Source organism: Diabrotica undecimpunctata, chromosome 4 (assembly GCF_040954645.1).
Source record: "Diabrotica undecimpunctata isolate CICGRU chromosome 4, icDiaUnde3, whole genome shotgun sequence".
In the NCBI taxonomy this organism is placed as follows: Eukaryota; Metazoa; Arthropoda; class Insecta; order Coleoptera; family Chrysomelidae; genus Diabrotica; species Diabrotica undecimpunctata.
In genome coordinates, this window is record NC_092806.1 from 82,873,824 (window position 1) to 82,899,106 (window position 25,283).

General features: G+C 31.1%; 2 protein-coding genes across 3 annotated transcripts in view; both read right to left on the bottom strand.

Moving 5' to 3' along the window:
• LOC140439733 (ribonuclease H-like) overlaps positions 1 to 17,295 on the bottom strand; it is a 420,401-nt gene extending 403,106 nt beyond the window's left edge. The window contains exon 1 of the mRNA XM_072529860.1: positions 17,004 to 17,295. Coding sequence (XP_072385961.1) covers positions 17,004 to 17,107 — 104 coding nt within the window. The 5' untranslated portion in view covers positions 17,108 to 17,295. The remainder of the gene's footprint in view (positions 1 to 17,003) is intronic.
• Positions 17,296 to 22,335: 5,040 nt separating this feature from the next.
• On the bottom strand, positions 22,336 to 24,599 carry LOC140438298 (uncharacterized). Of its 2 annotated transcripts, XM_072527987.1 has the most exons (6): positions 24,326 to 24,597; positions 23,885 to 24,117; positions 23,655 to 23,821; positions 23,498 to 23,605; positions 23,375 to 23,446; positions 22,336 to 23,317 (listed from the first exon to the last, which is right to left on the bottom strand). In XM_072527987.1, the coding sequence occupies exons 2-6, from the start codon at positions 24,115 to 24,117 to the stop codon at positions 23,067 to 23,069; spliced, it is 831 nt and encodes a 276-aa protein (XP_072384088.1). In that variant the 5' UTR covers positions 24,326 to 24,597; the 3' UTR covers positions 22,336 to 23,066. The 2 variants fall into 2 exon arrangements, with proteins under 2 accessions (XP_072384088.1, XP_072384087.1); XM_072527986.1 differs by having other exon boundaries at positions 23,375 to 23,605; positions 24,326 to 24,599.
• Between the last annotated feature and the right edge of the window lie 684 nt (positions 24,600 to 25,283).

Below are 25,283 nucleotides of genomic sequence, written 5' to 3' on the forward strand. Positions count from 1 at the left end.
ACATACTTTAGGAACAACCGCTTTATTAAGAGATAGAGGCATCAATACAAAATTTATAAGCATCCGCCACCCACAGAGCAACCCATCGGAGCGTTTTATATAAGAAGTCACAGAATTTCTACGAATTGCTGCTAAAGAACATCATCGACATTGGGACAGAAAAGTGTTTGAGATCGAGACGTATTTGAACTGTGCACCAAATACGGTTACCAAAGAGATGCCTTTATATATAATGAAAGGAACAATGCCTACAAGACCGTGGGAAGACACCGCCCCCAGACAATACGAAGAAGTGATCGAGGTGGTTCAAAGAAGATTGAGACGAAGTGGAGAGAAATATCTCCAAAGGCAAGAGAGGACCCGAAGAAGAAGGCCGATCACATTCCAGAAAGGGGATTAAGTCTTAGTGAGGGCACTGAGGGTGTCGAATTTACAAAATGGTATTTGTGCTAAATTGATGCCGGTATTTGAAGGTCCATATAGGGTTAATACGGAAAATGGGGTAAATAGTTATGAATTAGCGCACATAGAGACAGGCAATATACGGGGTATTTTTAACATTCACGACATCTATCAGTATCATGAGTAGGTTTTAATAACATAGTGAAATAATTTGATCCTGGAAAACTTGTGTCATTTAAAAAAATTAACAAAGAGTTTTTCGGCAAATCAAATAGCGGGGAGTTGTTAAGCTATGTAAAATTGAAAATAATATTGGTTTGCTTTTAATATATTTCGAAGTACAAAATATAATAATTCAAATAATTCAACTAATAAACTATAAAAAATATTTCGAAGAAATTAAAGTCCATTATCCTGGATTACCTGTAGTAAACAAAATTTAAACACCCCACCAACCCTCACAACATGTACCCTATCTTTCAGATATGATTTTATGAGCTCAATACTCTCGGAACAAAAGTTATATTTTTCTAATTTCTGCAGGAAGATTTTATGGTTGACCAAGTCAAAAGCCTTGCTCAAGTCACACAAAAGGACTGAGTTAAATTGAAGCTTATGAAATGACTCTGTAATATAGAATATAAGATTTAGAATACCTAAGACTGTATTTTTATTTTTGCGAAAACCAAATTGACATTCAGAAAAGATACCTCTCAATGTCTGGTGATCGATACTATTTTTTAAACAGTTCTAAAAAGTGCACTTGTTCACACATAGCTTTTAAGTCATTGTTAAACCAATTAATTTTATTAGTTTGATTGGCCCTTGCCTTATACCTCTTCTTTGGGAAAGATTCCCAATAAGCTTTTTTAAGAACATTCATCAATCTGTTCAACTTCTCATTTATATCCATTTCTTTCACATTCATCAAGTCCCAACTTATTTCAGATATTCAATTATGAAATAAAAATAGACCTCTCTGTGTAATTGTTCTAGAAAGTAAATTTTTCTTCCTGATACTTATTAACTCGATACAACGAACAAACCAATCTGTTTGTTCTCTATGGTCAGAGAAACCCAGTTTACATACGCCAGTCACCTTACACTGTATCTCAGAATCCAGGAAAATGTTATCAAGACAGTTTTCCCATCCAGTCGTCTCAAAAATTGCTTGATTTAAATTGTAACCTCTCAGTACATCTTGTACCCTAGTTGTATTGATCTCATTTGTATAAAATTTGACATTGAAGTCACCTGCGAATACAATGGGTCTAACCATACCAACACTTTCCAAAAGATTATCTAAAGATGTTAAATAGGTGTCAAAAGGGCCAGATCTGCTTGGATATAAACATATGATACTTACATTTACCTTCTTTAAAACAATCATACAGTATTCAATACTTTCACATTACAATTAAACAATAAATCCAAGATAGCGAAAAGTAAAAATGTACCGTTACCTCTCTCTGTAGTAAAAGAGGTAGATTTTGAAGAGAATACATTTAAATGTTGTCAAACTAAGCCTAATAAAACACTCGTTTGTATAGTATGTGGAAATAGTTATCACTCTCATGTGCTGTGAAAAACAAAGTGAAATTCTTCAAGATAGGAGATTCACGTGTAATTTGTTGCCAAAATAGTGATGGACAACCCATCGAATCATTTAGTGCCATAGCGATAGAAAATCAGTGGTTAAAAAGACTGTTAACTGAAAAAGATGATAAGTCAATTTATTATTAAATAACAATAATATATTAAAATCAAATAATGAACATTTGCTAGAAAAATTAAATTTATTGAAATCAGAAATAACCAGAACCAGAATCTCACAAAAACCCAACACAACTGTTGATGAGGGTTTAATAAAAACTCAAGGTAATGAAGATAAGACGGCCAGTGTCCAGTTAACGGATTATAAAATGAAACTGACTCAAATAAAAATTTTAATGATAACAACACCAAACATGTTGAAAGGAATTCCAATATACAGGGCATTTCAAAAATTACTACAAACAAATTAATGCACAATTAATGGAAATTCAAACCAAACAAACATGTGACTACATTACAAATTTAACTGTTGAGAATGATGAAAGCACAAAAATGAATCTTAATCATATCACAACAGGGAGTTCAGAGAATAAAGCGAACGATGAATGATATCAGATTGTGACAAAAAGACGCAAGAAAATAATGGGAACTGGAATTGGTGATAGGGATTTCCATATATATCCGAAAAACCAGACAAAAAATTGTGGCTATTCATCTCAAAAGTTCCGGATAGTGTAAATGCGGATCACATCAAGAGTTTCATAATAACTAAGACAAACTGTGAGGATATACAAGTAAAATTGTTACCAACTGACCATAAAAGAAGGGATAATCAATGTTTTATGATAGGTGTACTACCTGACTTAAGGGAAGAAATTTACAATCCTGCTTTTTGGCCGAAAAAAATTGGCATTGAACGATTTAACTGTAGGTTAGGAACAAGATTCTTAGATCGAGAGCATCACCATAGAGGTCTGACAACTGGAGAAGATAGACCAGACTCTTTTTTAGTCAAGTAAATCCAAGAGAAACGTTACTTTTATCATCACCAGACAGTTGTTTAAAAATATTGCAACTAAATGCTCAATCTTTGACAAATAAGTTACTCAAACTTGAAGTCTTAACATTACAAGAAACACCTGATATAATTTGTCTATCAGAACATTGGAACGAAAACATGCATTTTATGACCCTGAATTGATACAACATCGCCTCTTATTTTTGTCGAAAGTTCCATATTCATGGAGGATCCATCATCTACATCAAATATGATATTAAATTCAAAACATTGGATGTCTCTAACTTTAGTGAAGAAATGGTGTGTGAGTGCTGTGCGATTTCTCTGTTTATAGCCAATAGGAAAATTTGTGTTATTGGTGTTTATCGTTCGCCATCAGGAGAAGGTCAGAGTTTTCTGTGTAAATTACATAATATATTGGAGCTATGTAGTAAGTCATATCATGATATTTATATTTGTGGGGATCTAAACATTGATTATCTTATCATGTCTAATAATAAGCAATCTTTTAACGAGTTTTTAGTAAGTTATATTCTGAGAGTCACATCTGAAGTTCCTACAAGAGTTTTTGTAGATAAAGTGGGTAAAACATCATCTACAAAATTGGACTACATATTGACAAATATCAAACCACATCTTTATAAATCAAATGTTTTCGAGGGGCACTTCAGTGACCATAAAGTATTTTCACTTAGTGTAAATTTGCAAGCCAATAAAGTATCGAAAAAAGATAAACCCATCAGTTACAGGGATATGTCAGAGGAAAATATGTTGATGTTTAAAGCAGGGATTTCTTCTACAGTTTTTGATGAAGTTTATTCACAATTGAATGCTGAATATGCCACAAAATCATTTGTTAACATTTTAGACTACAATCTAAATTAATATTGTCCAATAAAAATACGGTATAAAGCACTCAAAACAAATAAGACTACATGGGTAACAAATGAGGTAAGACACGCTAGTGAAAAACTAAAAAATCTACACTGGATAGCAAAAAATATAGGGAGTCCCGAGTCTCAAGATACCTATAAACAGGCAAAAAAAGAATATAATTCTCTATTAATAAATCCAAAAAAAAACTTTTATACTGACTTAATTAATCAATCTTACAATATACCAAAAACAATTTGGAATTTAGTAAACAGTGAAACCGGTAGGCAAAAGAACAGGTCTGATATTATTCTACATTAGTCTTGTGATATCGCTAAGTCGTTTGCCTCATATTTTGCTACAATTACAGAATACAATCTTCAAACTCATTTTGGCACATCGTTGCCTTCTTTTTATACTACCTCAAAAATGTGTAACAAAACATTTTTCTTTTTACCCGTAACTCCAATGGAAATAAAAAATACAATCAATCAACTAAAAAATAAGCCTAGTACTGGTATTGATAACATATCTATAAAAATAATAAAACTGATAAGTGATCATATATCGATTCCTTTAACCCATTTAGTTAATCTCTCAATAACAACCAGCCAATTTCCATCCATATTTAAAATGGCAAAAGTTATTCCAATCTTCAAAAAGAATGACCCTCATGATATTTCAAATTATAGACCAGTATCTGTTCTTAGCTAACTCCAAACCAACACAGCTTTAGATAAAAAAAAAGTCAACACTCACGGCTGCATGCAGCTTGTTTGAGCGTATTTATGATGAATTAGATAGTAGAAACCACGTGGCAGGACTATTTTTTTATCTATCACGAGCTTTTGACTGCTTTGACATAACATTTATTCGCAATAAATTATATAACATTGGTTTTAGAGGGATATTTCTAGAATGGGTAATAAATTTCTTAAGTGACAGGAAAAGTGTTGTTAAGATGAAAGAATCAAGCTCAGAACCATATACGACAAATAAAGGAGTACCACAGGGATCCGTGCTGGGACCATTATTATTCCTAATTTTTATTAACGACCTACCAGATCACATAAGGGCGCTTATAATATCAATGTTTACTGATGGTACCTCGTTAATAGTCTCTGCACGTACACTCGAGGAATTAAAAATAACAATGAAGACTGTTGTTTAGTGCTTTATACACTGGTGTAATACCAACAGACTAATATTAAACATTGACAAGACGAAAATTATTTATTTTCATTCATACAACTCATCTACCTATGACTATATCTTAACCATCCATGATAGAAACAATATGATATCTTCCACTCACTCTACAAAGTTTTTGGGTATGTTCATTGGTTGTAATCACAAATGGTCAGAGCAAGTGAATTCAGTGAACATGAAATTGAATAAAGCTTTTTATGCTATATCTAGAATTAAAAACACACTACCCATGTCGGCATTAATGAACGTTTATTATAGCCTTGCTTACAGCCACATGTGCTATAATGTAATTTTGTGGGGGAACTCAGTAGATAGTAACAAAGTGTTCATTACTCAAAAAAAAATTATCCGTAAAATTTTTAAATTGAATTATCAACAATCTTGTAAACCAATTTTTAATAAACATCAAATTTTACTGTCTACTGCCTATATATATATATATATATATATATATATATATATATATACATCATACTATCATTTTCGCATCGATACATTATGCTTTTACCATCAATTTAGCATCGACTTGCAAAGTAGCATCTGTATATCGACGCTACTTTACAAGACCTTAATAACTTTTTTCCTGTACTTGTTACAAGAATTTTAACCATCTCATTGATTAGAGTGTTGATACCGTGTTGATATTTTAAAATATCCGCTTTCTCCTTTTATCCCTTACTGAGTTATACAAGTTTATTCCAGAAAATGTTTGAGTCTAAAATGATGGTACAGTGAAAATATTATATATATTTAGTTCAGGGTTTTACCGTTTACTCGCTGCCATTATATACATGAAAATGTATATCCCACTTTCATTATCAATCATTTTAGCATCAGAAATTTGGCATCGCTGTTGAATATAATATTACCCACAATGAAATAGTAAATTTAAGAATATATATATATTCTTTTCATCCACAAATCATTCTGGCATCATGGTTGGTTAAAAGTAACGGGATATGATATATTGCAACTACCTATGGTATCTTTGCTCCAATTGGTCCAGTCGCCACGTACAGCCCCTCAAATGATAGGATTTAACCAATAAAATACAATAAGACAGAAAAATCAAATATAGCAGCATGTCAAAAAGGCCTTAATTATATATCTTCGTTTCTATAAGTCCAATTGTGACGTACAGTATCTCAAATGACAGGATTTAACGAATTGAAAACAATGAAATAAAAAAATTAAATACAGCAACATGTCAAAAGGGCCGTAGTCACGTATCTTCGGTCCTGTTAGTCCAATCGTGACGTATAGTACCTCTAATGATAGGATTTAACATAGAGAATACAATGGGATACAAAAATCAGATACAGAACAATGTCAAAAGGGCCTTAGTTGTGTATCTTTAGTTCTATTAGTCCAATCATGACGTACAGTACCTCAAATGAAAGGATTTAACAAATAAAATACAATGAGGTATAAAAATTAAATAAAGTAGCATGTCAAAATGGCCTTAGTTATGTATCTTCGGTCCTATTAGTCCAATCGTGACGTACGATACCTCAAATGATAGAATTTAACTAATAGAATACAATGAGATAGAAATCAAATACAGCAAAATATTAAAAGGGCCTTAGTTACGTATCTTCGTTTTTATTAGCCCAATCGTGACGTACAGTACCTCAAATGATAGGATTTAACCAATCGAATACAATAAGATAGAAAAATAAAATACATCAGTTTATCAAAAGGGCCTTAGTTATGTATCTGCGGTCCTATTAGTCCAATCGTGACGTACAGTACCTCAAATGGTAACATTTAACCAATAGAATACTACGACGTAGAAATCAAATACATCAACACGTTAAAAGGACCTTAGGTATATATCTTTGCTCCTATATATGTTATGTCAAAAGAGCCTTAGTTGCGTATCTCAGGTCCTATAGGTCTAATCAGGATATATGGAGCCTAAAATGATAGGATTTAACGAAGATAATACGATAGTGGAGAGAAATTCAACATGGCTGCATCTAATAACACCTTAAACTGGCAGCAATAAAACGTATTTACGCACAGAGGTATGTGGCATATTAAGTAACAGAATTTATCAAATACCATACGATTACGTCATACATCTCTTTGCATACGTCCACTTTTAGTTAACTACTTAGTATGTATTCAGTACTTAGCTTTACGGTGTTGAGGCATGGACTCTTAAACAGAAGAATGTTACAAATCTTGAAAGCTTTGAGATGTGGTGAAGAAAATATGAAAGACTCGAAAAATCTCCAACGTTCACTGTTAAACATATTCCTCCCGTTCACTGCACACATTTACTGCTCCTTGACGCTGTGACGAGAATGAGATAGGATTTAACAAATAAAATGACAGAAAACTAAACAAGACAGTGTGTCAAACGTGGAATGCGTCGTAGAACGTGAAATAGCGTCAAATTATATGATGGCCATAGACGTTTCTTTAATACCCAGCAAACGACTCGCTTTGTAAAGTTACATAGGCGGGATCTGTGCGAGAAATAGTCGATCATTCGTTTTATAATCCAAAGGGGACCATAAAATATTCAACGTTAAAATGTGACATAATGTAACGTTATGGCAAATCTTTTTTCTCCCGCACGGGTGCATGCCTGTGTACCTATGCAAGGGGAGTGCATAACCTTTAAGTTGATCGTAATACATAACTGCAACAACAAGTATGTTGACGGTTTGGGTTAGTATATACAGTGCATTCCGTACGTTTTTTAAACATGATTAGGAAACTGTTGACTGGAGGCTATTAAAGAAGTTCTTAAAATGTTTGCGGGTCACCCTCTTTTCTGTAAATGGAGTGAATATTGTTATCCGTTTAATTTTTTCCCCAGTTGAATAATTCCTGCTGGTATTTGGTCTAAGCTTACTTCTTTTCCCCATTTAAGCTGTTTCATAGCTAATTCTACTTCCTCTTTATAGTACCCTGTTCACCTGGCAATTTCGGACTATTTCATCTCTTATAACATAAAACAGTTGTTTCAGATATCTTTATCGCGTTACCTTTTTTTATGCATGAATATGCTGCCGTTTTCATCTTTTACTATTTCATATGGAGCTACACGATTAACAATTCCAAATCAAGAAAACACAAGTAACACTCCGAATTATATTATACAACTAATAGTCGAAAAATGAAGAGCAAGAGTTAGATGACCAAGAAGCCGAAATCTTAATGACGAACACAAATATAATCGACTAATCAGACAATTAAGATCAGCGCTACATGACGCACGCAATGCCACATTTGAACACTACATTAGTACATTGTCTAAAGAAGATCATTCAGTATGGATACCAACAAAAACACTTAAAGAGACCTGAACAACACAACCCACAAATTAAGAAAGATGACGTTAGTTGAGGAAGATCAGACCAGGAAAAAATGTCAACATTTTCAGAATACCAGATGATAATAATCAAGCAATAGAACACTGAAAACTTTTGTTTTTAACTGTACGCCCGTCGTGAATGACATATCATTTTTTAAATAACACTTAATATTGCACTTTTTTAGTGTATTTATTTCATGTTTCAAGATAATTCTTTTAGGTATATATTTATTTATAACATACGGTCTTATGGTCTTTTTACGGCTTTCAGATTATACGACATAAATGTATCTTGTACCGCACTGCTAATTAAGAATTATGTTTGTAATGCGATAAGAGGTCCGGATATACGAGACACCAGTGACTCATGCCGCACTGATAAAAATCCGACAGGAATCTGCATTTCTATAAAAAAAATAGATTAATTTGTTTTGTGTATTAATTTAGTTTAGGTCGAACAAGAGTTGCAGTAAAAGATTTTTCTAAATATAGAGTGTAAACCATATTTCCAATGCTTTATGAAAGAGAACCAGTTTATAATATTCTGGACGACGTAATAACACCTTATTTTAGAATATTGGTCGATGAATTGAAATCATTGTTCAAGAAACGAATTATTCATGTACAGATGTTTTACTCTTAAAATCTCGATTAAAAAAGTTGCAACCAGTTACTCTCGACGAAATTTAACCCCATTATTGATTTTACGAGTGATAAAATGGGTCGACAAAAGACCAGTTTTAGTCCTTGCAACATTTAAACATAATAGTTGTATCTTGGTTTAATCAAATAAAAAAAAAATTATACACAAGTACTAAAACCACAAATTATTCTCGATTATAACTTGGTGAAAAAGAGTGTTGATTTAAGTGATCAAGTGGCTTCTTACCAAAGCCCAATACGCAAAATTCTGAAGTGGTACCGGAAAGTGGCAATGGAATTAATATTTAATACCGCAGTAGTCAATGCTTAGTTGCTAAATAATAGAAAACGTAAAAAAAGCGACAACCTATCCTTGAGTTCAGACTGGAGTTCGCGAAGGCGTTTACAAATAAAGAAATGTTGCAACCCTCATGACCAGTTACACCCAAAAATACCATCTAAGGCAAAGCGATGTAGATAATACAAAGAGAAGAAAGTGTACAAGATGTTACAAAGTTTTAAGAAGAAGCATGACTAGTAGAAAGGCCGATAGAAAAGTTAAAAAAGTTAAAACATACTCTGAAGAATGTGATGGCAAAACTGAAATATATCTAGTGTGCTTCAATGAAGCACATTAAAAAACAATTTTACTTATACAGGAACTATTATTGAGTAAAAACGTATTGTGGCTCAAGTGGCCTTATAGTATTGGAAGTCGTAAGTTGATAGTTTCCAGTAGAACGTTTTTATTGTTAATTACCTCCGTAAAAGTGAGTTATAGTATTTATAAAGAAATGGATGTAAATAATATGCCTTCGACATCTAAAAAAGGTAGATGTGAACATAAACGTAGATTGACCACTGCTGAATTACAATCATTGTTAGAAGCATCGGGCGAGGACGATGTGGATTAAATGAATGGTGGAAGTGACTGACAAAATACTTGCACAAAGTCGTTCAGAAAAATCGAGGATTGCGTTTTGGAAAGAGACAACACACACAGAATTTAAGACTTTTCTCGAGCTTAAGTTCCATATGGGGACAATTAAAATGAACCGTCTGCATGACTACTGGAAAAGTATAGGTAACTATAATAGTGTTGACTTGACTAGACAATTGTTCATAGCCCATATAAAGTAATAACCTAATCCTCACTTGTCAAAGAAACTAAAAAAACGTTAAGTGGTCTAAAAACTAAAAAGTCCCCTATTCAAACTGGTTTTTAATAAAAAATTTAATAATATGGTAAAAGTTTTTTTAATATACCCTAAAACTGAAAGCGCAAATAATCGATTGCAAGTTACAAAATACTTATAGTCATACGAGTTTGGACAAGTACAGTTGTTTAAATAATTGCTTTCTGTGATAAACAAATTGAATAAATTGTAAAATATTTTTTGATCTGCTTGATATTTAGCACACTTTAATAACTCATCAATTGCCATGATTTCAAGTAGCTATATTATCTGTCGTTAGTCACAAAACAAAGTTATTAACATTTATAAATTACTACAAACATATAATATCTTAGAGTTTATGGTTTTTTGGAATTATCTCAATTATTTATGTATTTAAATTTGGTATTTCTCTACATAGAAAACTTTTTATGGTCTACAACTTTTATTTAAATTATTTTTCTTTAGAATGTATACAAAACGTTTTATAAGCAAAATTTTTTATTTTGTTTATAAGATTGTTTAAGAAAACAAAGCAAAATCAACTGTACGTCTTTTTCAAAATTACATTTTTAATTAACTAATATTTAACGATACGATTTCCAATATTTAACCTTGTTTATTGTACAAATTATGTAAAAATGTGTATACACATTTTGTACAAAAAACGTTTTTTGAGAACGATTTCCTGAATTGAAATCAAAATGTTAAACATTAAATAATTAAAAATGTGATTCTCATATCAATCACAACCAATATTTTTGACCTAATCCCATAAAAATCTAATATTTATCTTAAACTATTCACTGATAGCTTCGATTAAACAGCTTGGAAATATGTAAAATATTCCTCTACACAACTCTCTGGGAAAAAATATCTAAATTGAATAAATATAACAACTGAACATTGATATAAAAAAACTAGTTGGTTGACCCCAGCCGGTCGGCAGGTAGTTTCAATGTCTGCATTTGAACTTGACCCAAAACCGATCGATATTTTTATGTTTTCAAATATTATTTAAGTATTAACACTGGCAACATCTATTGGCTTTAAAATGATACCAAATACAGTAATTTTACCTCCCAATGTTAAAATGATGGTTTGATGTAAAAAATTTAATTTATGAAAAAATCGGATTATTGAAAAACCGACAACGGTGCCAAGCCTACAAAGGTGCACTAAACGAACATACACGACTTATAAATAGAAAATGATAGCATTTCTTGGTGATGCTAAATGACTGCAACGTGAAAAGAGCTTAAAACGATAGTGGGATGTATATATATATATATATATATATATATATATATATATATATACATATATATATATATATATATATATATATATATATATATACATATATATATATATATATATATATATATATATATATATACATATATATATATATATATATATATATATATATATATATATATATACATGTTTACTTTACGTAAAAGAGGAAATCAATACATTTCCAGTAAATTCAGACAATCACTATTACAATACAAGAAGTTCTGAATCTTTACGAGTTCCTAAACACAGAACATCCAAATTTAAAAATTCCTTCAGATATATGGGACTAACCTCATACAATCATTTGCCAAAAACTGTGAAAGAAATACCACTTTCCCCTTAATTTAAAAAAAAATGTTAAAGATTTACTCTTAAGAAAAGCATATTATTCTATAAATGAATATCTTGAGGACAAACTGCAGCAGCTTCATATTTTACTTGTAAAAATGTTATTTTATATATTTTATATTTTGTTACACTGTGGATATTGTATTATACACATTAATGTTTTTTATACTAAATTATGTAGTGACATATCCTATACATTTATTTTGAATGTCTTAAAGGATCAATAAAGTATGACTATGACTAAACACATTCAAATTCTCCCTAACGAAAATACATGTTCCTCCTCCAAGTGAATAAAATCTGGCTGAAAAGCTGCCAGTTTAAATCCCTGTAAGTGGACTACTGGAATCTCCTCTTCCTGGTGCCAATATTCCGTCATACAAAGAACATACATTTTCTTATCTGCCATAAAGTTTCCAGTTTATCTACTTAATTCTGTAATAATTCCACCTTCGCATGTAGAATCCTTAGGTTAATGTTTGTTTCATGTATGGTATGTGAGATTTTAAGGGCACCTTTCCCTGGTTCTGCAGATTCAGAAAATGGTTAGCAGTCACTCCATCAGGCCATATTTCTGAACATAAATACCTAGGTCGGTCTTCCATTGAGACTGCAAATTTGAATGAGCTGCAATATTTGTCTCTTCTAGTTTTTTTCCGTATCACTTACAGTTTTCACCCAAATTACAGGACTTCAAAAAGTCTGCAATATTTTCAGGTGTAATCTCTGGAGCCAAACCACACAATCCAGTGACAAAAAGGAATGCCATTTTCGGTGCTGCCCCCAGTGTACAATTTTGGTTTGTGCCTTTGAGTGGTTTAGGTCTATGTGTTTGGTTTAGATCATTAAACCGTTTTTTTTTTTGTTTTGAACTGTTTTCCATCCATCAGTTTCGATCCTAACCTCTTCCGTTTGTGGATATTGTTGAGCTTCATATGTCAGTGGCATGTCTGGAATAGGTTTATCATTTGGTTTTGTGTGGCTATCAGTCAGTACAGTTCAACTATTCGGATTTTCGATCATTGTTGAATAGTTACAGGCTCATTAGTACAATTAGTGTAATATCAAAGATATTTGAATGTTTTGTATGTGACTATCTTAAAACTTAACTTGAAAATCAGCTAGTAGAGTCACAATTTGGATTTCGGAGTAGAAGATCAACTGAATGTAATATACTAGTGTTTATGGACTTCCTGAAGAATGCCTTGGAGAGGAGCTATAGAGTACATGCACTATACACTGATTTCTCCAAGGCCTTTGATCGGGTCAACCATAATATTTTAATAGTTAAACTTAAACAAATGGGTGTTGATGGGCCATCTTAGATGGCTGAGAACATACTTGATTGACCAAGTTCAGATGGTGCATATCAGAGATTTTGTTTCCGTCAGATTAAGGTTCATTCAGGAGTGTCCCAGGGTTCTAATTTGAGGCCTCTGTAATTAAAAATATTCTGCAATGATATACACCATTGCTTCCAGCACAGTTCACATCTTCTTTTTGTGGAAAGCATAAAAGTTGCACACAATTATCAATAATACCGAAGATTGTGTTAATCTTCAACACGATCTTGATCAGTTGAGTGAGTGTTGTGTGTTGAATTTCGGATTAGGAATCAAAAATGAGGAGGCGAATGTATAAGGAATTTTATCAAATAAAAACAACTAGCTGTAATCAACATATTTTTTTAAAAGTTTATTTAAAATCCTTTCACCATCAGTGTTTTGTTACTTGGTGCACACGAGTTAAGTCTTGTATATGTATAGTAATATTTATTAGCATCTTATATTGCTCCAAATGGCTTCACTATAGGAAGTTAATGTTTTAGAAAACTACATATTCATATGTATGCGCAGTATTATTGTTGTCTGATATAACGAGATCGGCTTATAACGAGGTAATTAGTTTGCCATTTCAGTTTTCGTTATAGAGGGAGTCTACTGTATATAAATATATATATATATATATATATATATATATATATATATATATATATATATATATATATATATATATATATATTATATGTATAACGTATAGTGTGGACACTAAATAGAAAAAAAATTGGAATAACCACATAAGCAGAATGGGGGAGACACATGTGGTCAAAATAGCAAGAGATAAATCAATAATCAGTAGAAGAAGCATCGGCCGACCGCGCAAAAGATGGAGTAACAATCCTATAATTGAGATACTCTGTATATTTCAAAATAATTTTAAAATGTAGCTTTTATCAACTTACAAACTAATAAATTAATTTTTTTTTTAATTTTTTTACTCTTTCGCTGTAATATTTTGTTACGTTAGTGGTGATTCACCCAGTATACAAGGAAAAATTTTTATGTATGTAATTGCTGTTATTACTTACATGAAAATAAAATTAAAGCTGCACTTGTTTTTTTTAGTTATATCTTATTTAAAGCGTTAATCAATATGTAATGTTAAACAATAGTGAAATTTAACTATTTTTATTAGACCTATAAGAAATGCATACCTATATCTGTCAATTAAAGAAACAGGTATTTATAATGCATTCTTTTGTATTCAACTATACCTATCCTTTTATTAGTGAAATTAATTAACTACAACTACACAGTGCTGAATACGGCTCTGATTAGAATGAATCATATATAGACAATCTAATAAACCGCATGCCTGAGAGTTTTGGCAACACTGATCTCCATAAGCCTAATGTTATTTTCTTAATGTGGAACGCTCTATAGACAATCACCAGAAAACCTAGTGCATAATCATATAGATTTGATCTTAATAAACAATAGATTCAAAATCAGTTGTACTGTTACAAAGACTTATCTGACAAGGATCAGACAATGACAAAGATCTGTTGGCCGAAGGCATAATTCTTTGTTGAAGAATCTATGTGATTGGTATCAGTGCAGATCAATTGATTTGTTTAGAGCAGCAAGTTTAAAAATAAAAAAAAACATTATGATTGACAACCTCTATAGAGAGACAGCACTCTAAGAAGAAGAAAGACTTATCCAATGGAAACATCCACTCTGCTCATTACTTACTTAATAAGTAACTTAAAACTGAAACTGTTCACCACCTTCTCTTGTCCACCACACCTTTCAGGGTCCCTCAAACTCTTCCATGGATATGCAAACTTCCGAGTCTTAATACGGAATTATCCAAATATAATAAGAATAAAATACCTCCTTCCATAATCAAACAAAGATTCCAGGAAATACTACATCAATGCAACTTCGATAAGATCCTTTACTCAGGCGCATCTTAGAGTGAAGAAGGTGTTGGCTGTGCTGTTACAAACAGCTACAACTACTGTCAACCAATTTCGACTCTCTAGCAATTGCAGTATTTATACTGATGAACTATATGGAATACTACAAGCTGTGAAAAATCCACTCAACAACAAAAAACTATAGCAATCTGTACTGACTCTCTATCATTGATGCACTCCATGAGAAACTTACATTATATCCACCCAATAGTTCAAGAAATCCAGAGTATATGTAATTTTCTTCAAACTAATGCAATTACAGTAACTATTTTGTGGGTCCCATCACACATTGGTATTCCAGGTAATGAAAAAGCTGATCTAGCATCAAAACAAGCCTGTTCTCTCTGTTCTCTAAACTTAACAACAAAAATTCAAACATCATCAGAACTAAAAAGAACACTTAAACAAAAATAATGGGTCTTTGAAATGATCATTGGAAAAGAAGCAATACCAAGTTAAGTGTTCTCCAACCAAAAATTTTCTACCACCAGCTCCCACCAATGAAAAGAAAGGACAAATCTATTATTCAGAGATTAAGATAAGGACACACACCTTACATATGGACACCTAATGAATTCCAGCAATCAGACCTTGTGCCAGTACTGCAACACCACAACTTCTGTAAAACATGTACTTCTTGATTGGCAACACTACCTAATGGCCAGAAATAAATACAATCTTGGTAATAACCTAAAAGACATTCTTATCTTAAACAGCAGCAACTATAAAAATGTATTAAACTTTTTAAGAAACACAAAGCTATACAATTAAATTAAAAAGAAAAACATGTATTCCAAAAAGTATACTGTAGCTAATATTGTCTTCAATGTAAAGGTATTAAAAATGTAAATATAAATGTAAATTGAATCTTTGTCAATGACCACTAGCAGTCGAGACACATTTTCAACATAAAAAAAAACAGGAGAATCAAGAGAAAGTACCAAGAAAATGTTGAGTAAAAAAAACACCACATTTGTACATAAAACATTAAAATAGAGTTAAAATTCTTAATAACTGTGTGTAACAATATAAGTGATAAATATCTACAATTTGCATGAGAGGGATATAAAGCTTGAATGAATAATGAAATTCTAGAATTAATGGAAAAAAGAAAATTCTCATTTTCTGTATATTTGGTTCCTGTATATTTTTATCATATCTTTTGTTAACTAAAAGATTAATTTTCATTAGGAATCAAAAATGAATCTAAAAATGGAGAATAACCAAGTATACAAATAACTGCCGAGAGTAATGGTATATAATTCTAGGTTTTAATTCTGAATTAACCACTGATGATAATACTAAATTTGATCTCTCTCAAATAAAAATTATCAGAAACTGCAAGTTTATGGCAATTCAAGAAAATAAAATGTAAGTGCACATTGTACCAATGAATATTGATGCATATGCGTCTACATTCCTTGATTTTATTTAATGTATTACAAATGGACATAGCATAAGAGCCTAGTGCCTTCTAGCCTGAGGGGCAATGTTTGAAAGTGACAATAGGAGTAGCATATCACAACATGAGAGCTGAAATACACCTTTAAAAATACTAACCTATTATTGTTCTGAAGCTATTTTCTTGTGGCATTTTAAATTAATTTAGATTTAAATGGGAATAAGCCACAATTAAAGGTTAAAATACGTTTCAATTTCCACTTCGGAAATCGTTCTCAAAATACAAACATTAGTATATTTTGTTTTATATATCATATATATATATATATATATATATATATATATATATATATATATATATATATATATATATATATATATATATATATATATATATATATATATATATATCACTAATGTTTGTATTTTGAGAACGATTTCCGATTTTTACTAACCTATTATTTATATAAATCCATATATTTTTCTTACCCAGTAACTGCCATTACGCCATATGATAAAAGTGATGATTTGAAAATAAAAGGAGCTAAAACATAATTAAACAGAACACGAATTTCAATACAATTATGTCTCATATCCCATGAACAAAACCTATTTTAAAAGTTATTGAACATAACAATAGTCATTTACAATTTACACCATCGATAAAAAAAATATCAAAGTTACAACTGAATGAAAATTAAATGTAAATAAAAAACAATCCTTTGATTCTGTGATATCCACAATCCACAGAACATTCAGATCACAGAATTCACCACCCACATTCTGTCTGTGCTCTGGTGTGTGCTCAGAGCATCAAGCAAATGCTCGATGGCTCATGCCCATATTTATAGTCGGTACTCAAATTCAAATATCGATCGATGCTTGAGGTCGACCTTGAGTCGTTTTTGTGTTTTATAAACGGATCTCGAGCACGAAATCGAGCTTGAGTACACAAAAATGACAGCTCCTGCTCAAGCATCGGATCGACCTGCCTTGAGCACGGTATCCTAACCTAACTTGTTTGTTTATATTTATATTTTTTTCCAATACAATATTTTTTTTTTGTTTTTTGCGATTATTTATGGATATTGTTGTTTAACATCCAGGATTAAGTCATGGCAGCCTAATATTTGATCAGAATTGATTAAGAGTTGGAATGGAAAGAGGACAAATTCCAGAATTATTAATAGGTGAATTATAATGAATAGTGAACATGCATGCAGGGCAGGCACTATCTACTTACTCCAGTATTAAAGCAAGGTATTTATTGATAATGGGCTAAACAAAAAAATAGGTTATTTGATATATATTTTTAGGTAATGATCAACAAAATAGATATAACAGTGCACATGTAAGAAATGTTGCCAAAAGACTATTTAGAACCTGGAAAATATGGTATCCCTTTCTGCAATGAGGCCTACAAATCAAATTAAATACATATCTTGCAATAATAAGTGCTACAGCAGTACTCTGCAATATATGTTTACAGGAAAATAATGATAGTGATGATGAATTTTCTAGAAAATATTGATGTGCCAGTAAATAGAAATGTTAATGATGTGGAACAAGGTTTAAATTTTGGGAGACATTTTATTCAACAATGTTATGCATGAGAATGTGAATATATTATTGAATACTTATATTATGTTAAATGTATTCTTTATTTCAGACAACTTAAGCAAGTGTATCTTTATTGAGTTCAAGTTGTCTCCCTCCTTTTAAATAAGTGTTTATTCCTTTCATAAAACCTTTCCTTATCAAATATAAAATTAATTACACATTTAAAATATTACTATTCTTTAGTTAAAAATATATGTATAAACCTTCACGATAAGTAAATTTGAAAGTAACAATGTATATAACTAAAAAATAAAATAATATGAGGCTTGTTAAATATAAAATAATATAATAATCGCTTTACAACCACCATAGTATACATTAAAAACAAAATAAAAAAATATATCCACAACTAGTATTTACAGTTAGAATTTTAACAGTTTGAATATAATACATAAAGTACAAAATAAGAATAGTTATATATAAATGATTGTTTTAAAAATCCATAACTATAGATTACTATTAACTTTTGGAATAATTCAAACCTTTTTTTTTTGGTGAATGTTTTTTATTTGCAATTATTTAGCCACTACTCCATTAGTAGTAGTGTTTGTTATTATTGTTACATATTGCCATAGGTAGATTTAAGATTACTTACCATTTAAAGCACATTGACATATTCTATAGGAATAACACGTATCATATTACAAGTATTACTTGAAATTATTATTAAATGTACAGGTAAGATTTCTCAAAATTATCATACATAACAACTCTTTATTTAGAACTGGAAAAGCAACGGAGGGAGTCATATACTTCTGATGTTACAGTAATTAAACTTACATGTCCTCCTAGCTGGTGGGCCCCCTTTTGCCCTACAATCATACTAAGTATGAATATATAGTAAATTTACCTCTTCCAAATACTTCTGTGCTGTCTAAAGAACAGTCGATGCTTACATATATGTTGGGAACAGCAACTTTCACAAACTCCAGCACTACATCAGGCTTTGGCTTTTTCAAAGGGCCATCACCTGTAGCCAGCATGCTGTTGTTTCTATGCATTTTCTATGATAAAAACTTTGCTTAAATAAATAAAAGTATTTTACCTCTGTTTCAATTTGTTTTACAATTTTCGTAGCTGTTCTGAAGTCCTTAATATATCTACCTCAGGCTGGCAGTTATATAATATGCTGTATTGTACTCCCAACCATTCTTTTTTCATTAAGGAAGCACCGTATGTCCTTTTATTCTCTACAGTATTATTTTCCTTTAACAGCTGGATTAAAAACACATTTCCTTTTGTTTAATACATTGCATATTTAGTACAATTTCACTAAAAATTTTCATTTCAGTAAAAATCCACATAATTGAAATTTATTCCCTCGAATGCATATTTTTTATAATATATTACATACCTTAAAATAATTTATTAAAAATAAATTTTTGTTTAATATACAACATGCCTCTTCTTCAATAAAGCTAAATTTGGCGCTAAAATTATTTAAATAAAGTTTTGTGACAATGGTAATAATTGACAGAATCTTCTTTTTATTGGATGTCATCAATCAAATTTAAAATCCCTAATTTTCGTGCTTGAGATCTTGTACGAGAATACTAGGGCCCATATTTATAGTCGATGCTCAAGTATCGGTCGATGCTTGAGGTCGACCTTGAATGAAATTTGTGTTCTATAAACCGTTCTCAAGTACGAAATCGAGCTTGAGTACGCAGAAATGACAGCTCGTACTCAAGCATCGGATCGACCTGCCTTGAGCACGGGATCCTAACCTAACTTTTGTTGTTTATATTTGTTAAATTTGTTTTCCGATTCGCTTCCAATATATTTTTTTTGTTTTTCTCATTACAATAAAAAATGTATGACGAAGTTGAAGAATTTTTAGAGTTTATTGATCATATTGAAGAAGGAAATCAGCCGGAACGTATACCAAAACGATATATTCGTGATATGGAAAATCCCATGGAGTTTTACCGCGATGTTGAATTTCGTCAACGGTATCGTTTCAACAAAGATACCGTTGCAGATACCATTCTGCCTCTGGTATTTGAAGGTCTACGAAAAGCAGACAATCGTGGTTTACCAATACCTCCAATATTACAATTGTTAATTTGTTTAAGATTTTATGCTACATCTAATTTTCAGGTTGTATCTGGTGATTTGCGGGGTATTAGTCAATCGACAATAAGCAACACCATTAAAAAGGTATCAATATTAATAGCTCAACGTTTAAATGATTTTGTAGGGTTTCCCCATACTGGACAAGGATTTAGGAGGAATATAACAAGTTTTTATGAGGTTGCCTATTTTCCAAATGTTTCTGGGTGTATTGATTGCACCCACATCAAGATATCTAATCCAGGTGGTAATAATGGGGAAGTATTTCGTAATAGAAAAGGCTTTTTTTCATTAAATGTGCAGGTATAGATTGATCTTTCTTATCCAGGCCCTCATTATATAAATAAATTGCAGGTTGTTTCAGGTCCTAGAAGAGAGATTATGGATATTGTTGTTCGACATCCCGGATCAAGTCATGACAGCTTGATATTTGATCGAAGTGCATTACGAGTTAGAATGGAAAGAGGTGAAATTCCAGGATTATTAATAGGTGACAGTGGATATGCATGCAGACACTATCTACTTACTCCAGTATTACAGCCAGGTATTTATTGATAATTGGCTAAAAAATAGGTTATTTGATGGATATCTCTTTTTAGGTAATGATCAAGAAAATAGGTATAATAGTGCACATATAAGAACAAGAAATGTTGTTGAAAGGCTATTTGGAACCTGGAAAAGACGGTTTCCTTGTCTTCAACGAGGTCTACAAACTAAATTAAATACATCTCTTGCAATAATATGTGCTACAGCAGTACTTTATAATATAGGTTTACAAGAAAATAATAATGATGATGATAATTTTGTAGAAAATATTGATGTGCAAGTAAATAGAAATGTTAATGATGTGGAACGAGGTTTAAATTTTAGGAGACATTTTATTCACCAATATTTTGCATAAGAATTAAAATACATTATTGAATACTTATCTTATTATAGGTAGATATATGTTAGCATCATCATTAGCTTGATAACACTTTTTATTCATGATTTGTTCTTTTAATTTTTAAAATTTCAATATTTAATTGTATTCCTTATATCTAACCTTTGTTCAATTGGCATTTGTTTGTTTAGTTTGAGAATACATTATTGAATACTTGCATTATGTTAGCTGTAGTATGTTTTATCTTATTTCTCAAAATATCAGCATCATTATAATTAGCTTGATTACACTTTTTGTTCATGATTTGTTCTTCCAATTTTTTATTTTTAAAATTTCAATAGTTTATTTCATTGCTTCCTTATACACAAGCTTTTTTCAATTGGCATTTGTTTAGTTTGATAATACATTATTGAATATTTGTATTATGTTAGATGTAGTATGTTTTATCTTATTTCTGAAAATGTCAGAATGATTATCATTAGCTTGATTACACGTTTTGTTCATGATTTATTTTTCCAATTTTTTATTTTTAAAATTTCAATATTTTATTTTATTTCTTTCTTATATCTAATCTTTGTTCAGTTCAATTCAAAGTTGTTTATTTTGAGAATACATTATTGAATACTTATATTATGTTAAATATAGTATGTTTTTGTCTTATTTATAAAAATGTATTTTTTTATGTTTTAATTTAAAATAAATGAGGGTTTTTCACTCACTATGCTCAGACAACTTAAGCAAGTATGTCTTTACTGAGTACAAGGAGTTTCCCTCCTTTTAATTAAGTGTTTATTTCTTTCATAAAACCTTTCCTTACCAAATAAAAATTATACAAATTTAGAATATTAATATTCTTTATTTAAAAAATTATACAGTTATAATTAAATACAATATAAAATAGATTATTTTATTTTATAGCTTCATCAGGAGTAAACTGTAAACAATTAGAACATTACAAAAAAATGATGTAATTATATATATATATATATATATATATATATATATATATATATATATATATATATATATATATATATATATATATATATATATATATATATATATGTATATATACATGTATATATTGCAGTGGCAGCAATTTACTAAAAATTATGCAAACTCAGTATTTTAATAATTTTCAGTAAACAACATAAAAATATGATAATATCTATGTAGCAATCAATACTTAAAAAAAAACTGAAAGAGAAACATACATAATCTAAAAACAAAAGACTATACAACAAATAAAAAGGTAAAACCATATCTTACCAGCTGAAATTAAAATATTAAGAACCTTAAATCTACATTAAATACTATCTAGAAATAAAATAAACAGGAAGGAGAATAGAAAGAAAATAACCATGATTTTACAACACAAAGTATATTTTTTTTTTTAATTTTTTTTCGTCTTTATAGAGGGGGGGTCTGAAATCTTCAAAAGACATCTCAGTCCAGTACGCCGCCTGACTGACCTTAGTGCAGGATTCATTCTTCGTAGTCCCTGCGATAGTTCCCGAGGTACTTTAAAACGCCCTCTCGTCGCTGATTCTACGTCAAATGCCTACCTGCTAAAACAGACCCTCCTCTGACATTCAGTGCTCCGAAAGTGAAAAGGCCACTGTAAGACTGAGTTAACACTATCTTCAGTTGGGAATAAGCCACAATGTTTATTTATATGTTATAGTTACTGATGTTTTGATGTCTATGACCAGATATTGTTACCAAAAATACAAAATTGTGATTTATTTTCTGAAAATAAATCACAATTTTGTATCTATGATAACAGCCCTCTGGTCATATAGATTGAAAAAAATCAGTAAATAAAATATGTAAATAAATATATTGTGGCTTATTCCTAACATTCTCTCTAAAAATGCAGAGTACCCAACAAAGGAAAAAGATCTTCTAACGCCTGAAAATATACAATTAATTATAGCCAAATTCTAGTAACAAGTCAAACATGATAAAATCTATAATTACCCTTTTTTATAGTCTATTAACTTCAATGAAGCTAATTCAGCTTCATCAGTAGCTCTCTGCCTCTCCTTCTCAGCTGCTTCTCTTAAGGCTTTTGCCCTCAGCATATCTTCTTCCAAAATCTTCATTTTCATCCTGTGAATCTCGTCTTGCTGTCTGATGGTATCCCTCATTTTCTTGGACTGTTGTTTATTTTCAGACAATATTTGTGGTATAGCACCCAGTGCCCTACTAGAAGTAGGAGTGTTTGCTAAAATTGATATTATTGTTAAGTACATATGGCTTTAACTACATTTAAAACACTTACCACTTTGAAGCACATCATCATCATCCTCTTCTGTATGAACAGCAGGTGTCACACTACAAGTATTACCTGAAACTATTATTAAGTGTACAGGAAGACTGCTCAAAATTATTACATCATACTTACATAACAAGTCCATTTCTTTGAACTCTGTAGTGGGAAAGAAGTGAGGGGGGTCAGAGGCTACTGATGGTCCTGCTATTGAGCTTCCTAGCTGGTTGAACTGTTTTTGGCCTACAATTATACTATGAGTAAAGCACAGTTACAAATTTAGTACATTTACCTTTTTCAAAGACTGCTGTGCTATCAAAAGAACAGTCGATGCTGACATCTATATTGGGACCAGCCTCTTCAACTAACTCCAGCACTGCATCACACTCTGGCTTCATCGGGGGACCACCACCTGTAGCTAACATGCTGTGACGCAGTGCTGTTGTTTCTTTGCGTTTCCTATGATAAAAAAATTATTGGTCAATACTTAAGCATTTGCTTAAACTAATAAAAGTATTCTACCTTTGTTTTAGGTTGTTCCACAATTTTCGAAGCTGGTCGCTGGTCCTGATGTTGTTGACCTCAGGCTGGCAGTTATAATTTCTTGTTATTAACTCCCAAGCCATCTTTTTCTCCATTGTCGAAGCACCGTCTGTCCTTTTATTCTCTACCACACCGTTTTCAGTTACCAGCTGGATTAGGAGAACTTTTTCCTTTGTTGAGTAAGGTGCATATTTCATGCCATTTCCACTCATCTAAAATTTAGATAACCAATTTATTTAGCGTACGGCTTATACAGACAATATAATTATAATGATTGTAACGCATTACACACATATAAATATATCCAAAAACAAATATACATGTAAGCATATATTGAACATCTAAAATTATGCCTCAGACACAGTAACAAAATGGAAATTAATTCTCTAGAATAAATATTTTTTATAATATATTACATACCTTAAAATAGTTAATCCAATATTAATTTCAAACACAAAATATTAATACCAAACACAAAATTTCAGTAAGTATACTATACTATAAACCAACTTTGCGCGGGCTAAAGCATAAACTAAATTTGGCGCTAAAAGTTTAGTCACAATTATGATAAAATTGACAGAATCTTCTTTTTATTCGATATTTATTCGAAACTTACTTTTACTGTACTAATTTTTCGTGCTTGAGATCAACCTTGTACGAGAATACCCGAAGTATCGTTTATAGAACACAACAAATACTTGAGCATGACTTTGACGTAAGTTCGACTTAGCGGAGCACATGCTCAAGCACGGGCTTGAGTACCGACTATAAATACGGGGCTAGAAGTATCGTTTATAGAACACAACAAATACTTGAGCACTACTTTGACGTAAGTTCGACTTGGCCTTGGCGGAGCACGTGCTCAAGCACGATCTTGAGTACCGACTATAAATACGGGCCAATCAGAGTATACAGTCTGTCCCAAACCCTTCTTTCAGTGCGTCACTAATTTTGACGTCATATAGGATTTTAAGAATGTCGAGAATTATTGCATGACATTTTAGTTAAATCTGACAGTTGAAGAATCGTAATCGGCTAAATGTGAAAAGGTTATTAGAGAGTTTTTGTGCAAGCAAATACGTATACGTAACCTATCTTTTTGACATATAAGCATGCGCATTAATGGTTGAACTAACGTATCTAGATACGTATTACTTAACGTAACGGGATGGTATACTTTTTCCATCGTCAATTTGCCAAGCGTCGGCTTTTGAGATTCTTTGATGTCAATGCCGACCATTGGCGTGGAAATTAAGAAAAGGGATCAGTTATCAAACGCATATTTCAAGAAAAATCATATAATTTTTATTAATTTTTACATAATTATATTCAGGAAAATTTCTCAATTTTTGGGCAGAAATTGTTTAAACAATTTTTT

What these genes read in the sequence shown, in the direction of transcription:
- LOC140438298 (XM_072527986.1), bottom strand. Translation starts at nt 24,117, where the DNA reads ATGAGTGGAAATGGCATGAAATATGCACCTTACTCAACAAAGGAAAAA. An exon ending in TGGAACAACCTAAAACAAAG is followed by an intron (nt 23,822 to 23,884) that starts GTAGAATACTTT and finishes TTTTTATCATAG; the next exon opens with GAAACGCAAAGAAACAACAG. An exon ending in TGATGATGTGCTTCAAAGTG is followed by an intron (nt 23,318 to 23,374) that starts GTAAGTGTTTTA and finishes TATCAATTTTAG; the next exon opens with CAAACACTCCTACTTCTAGT.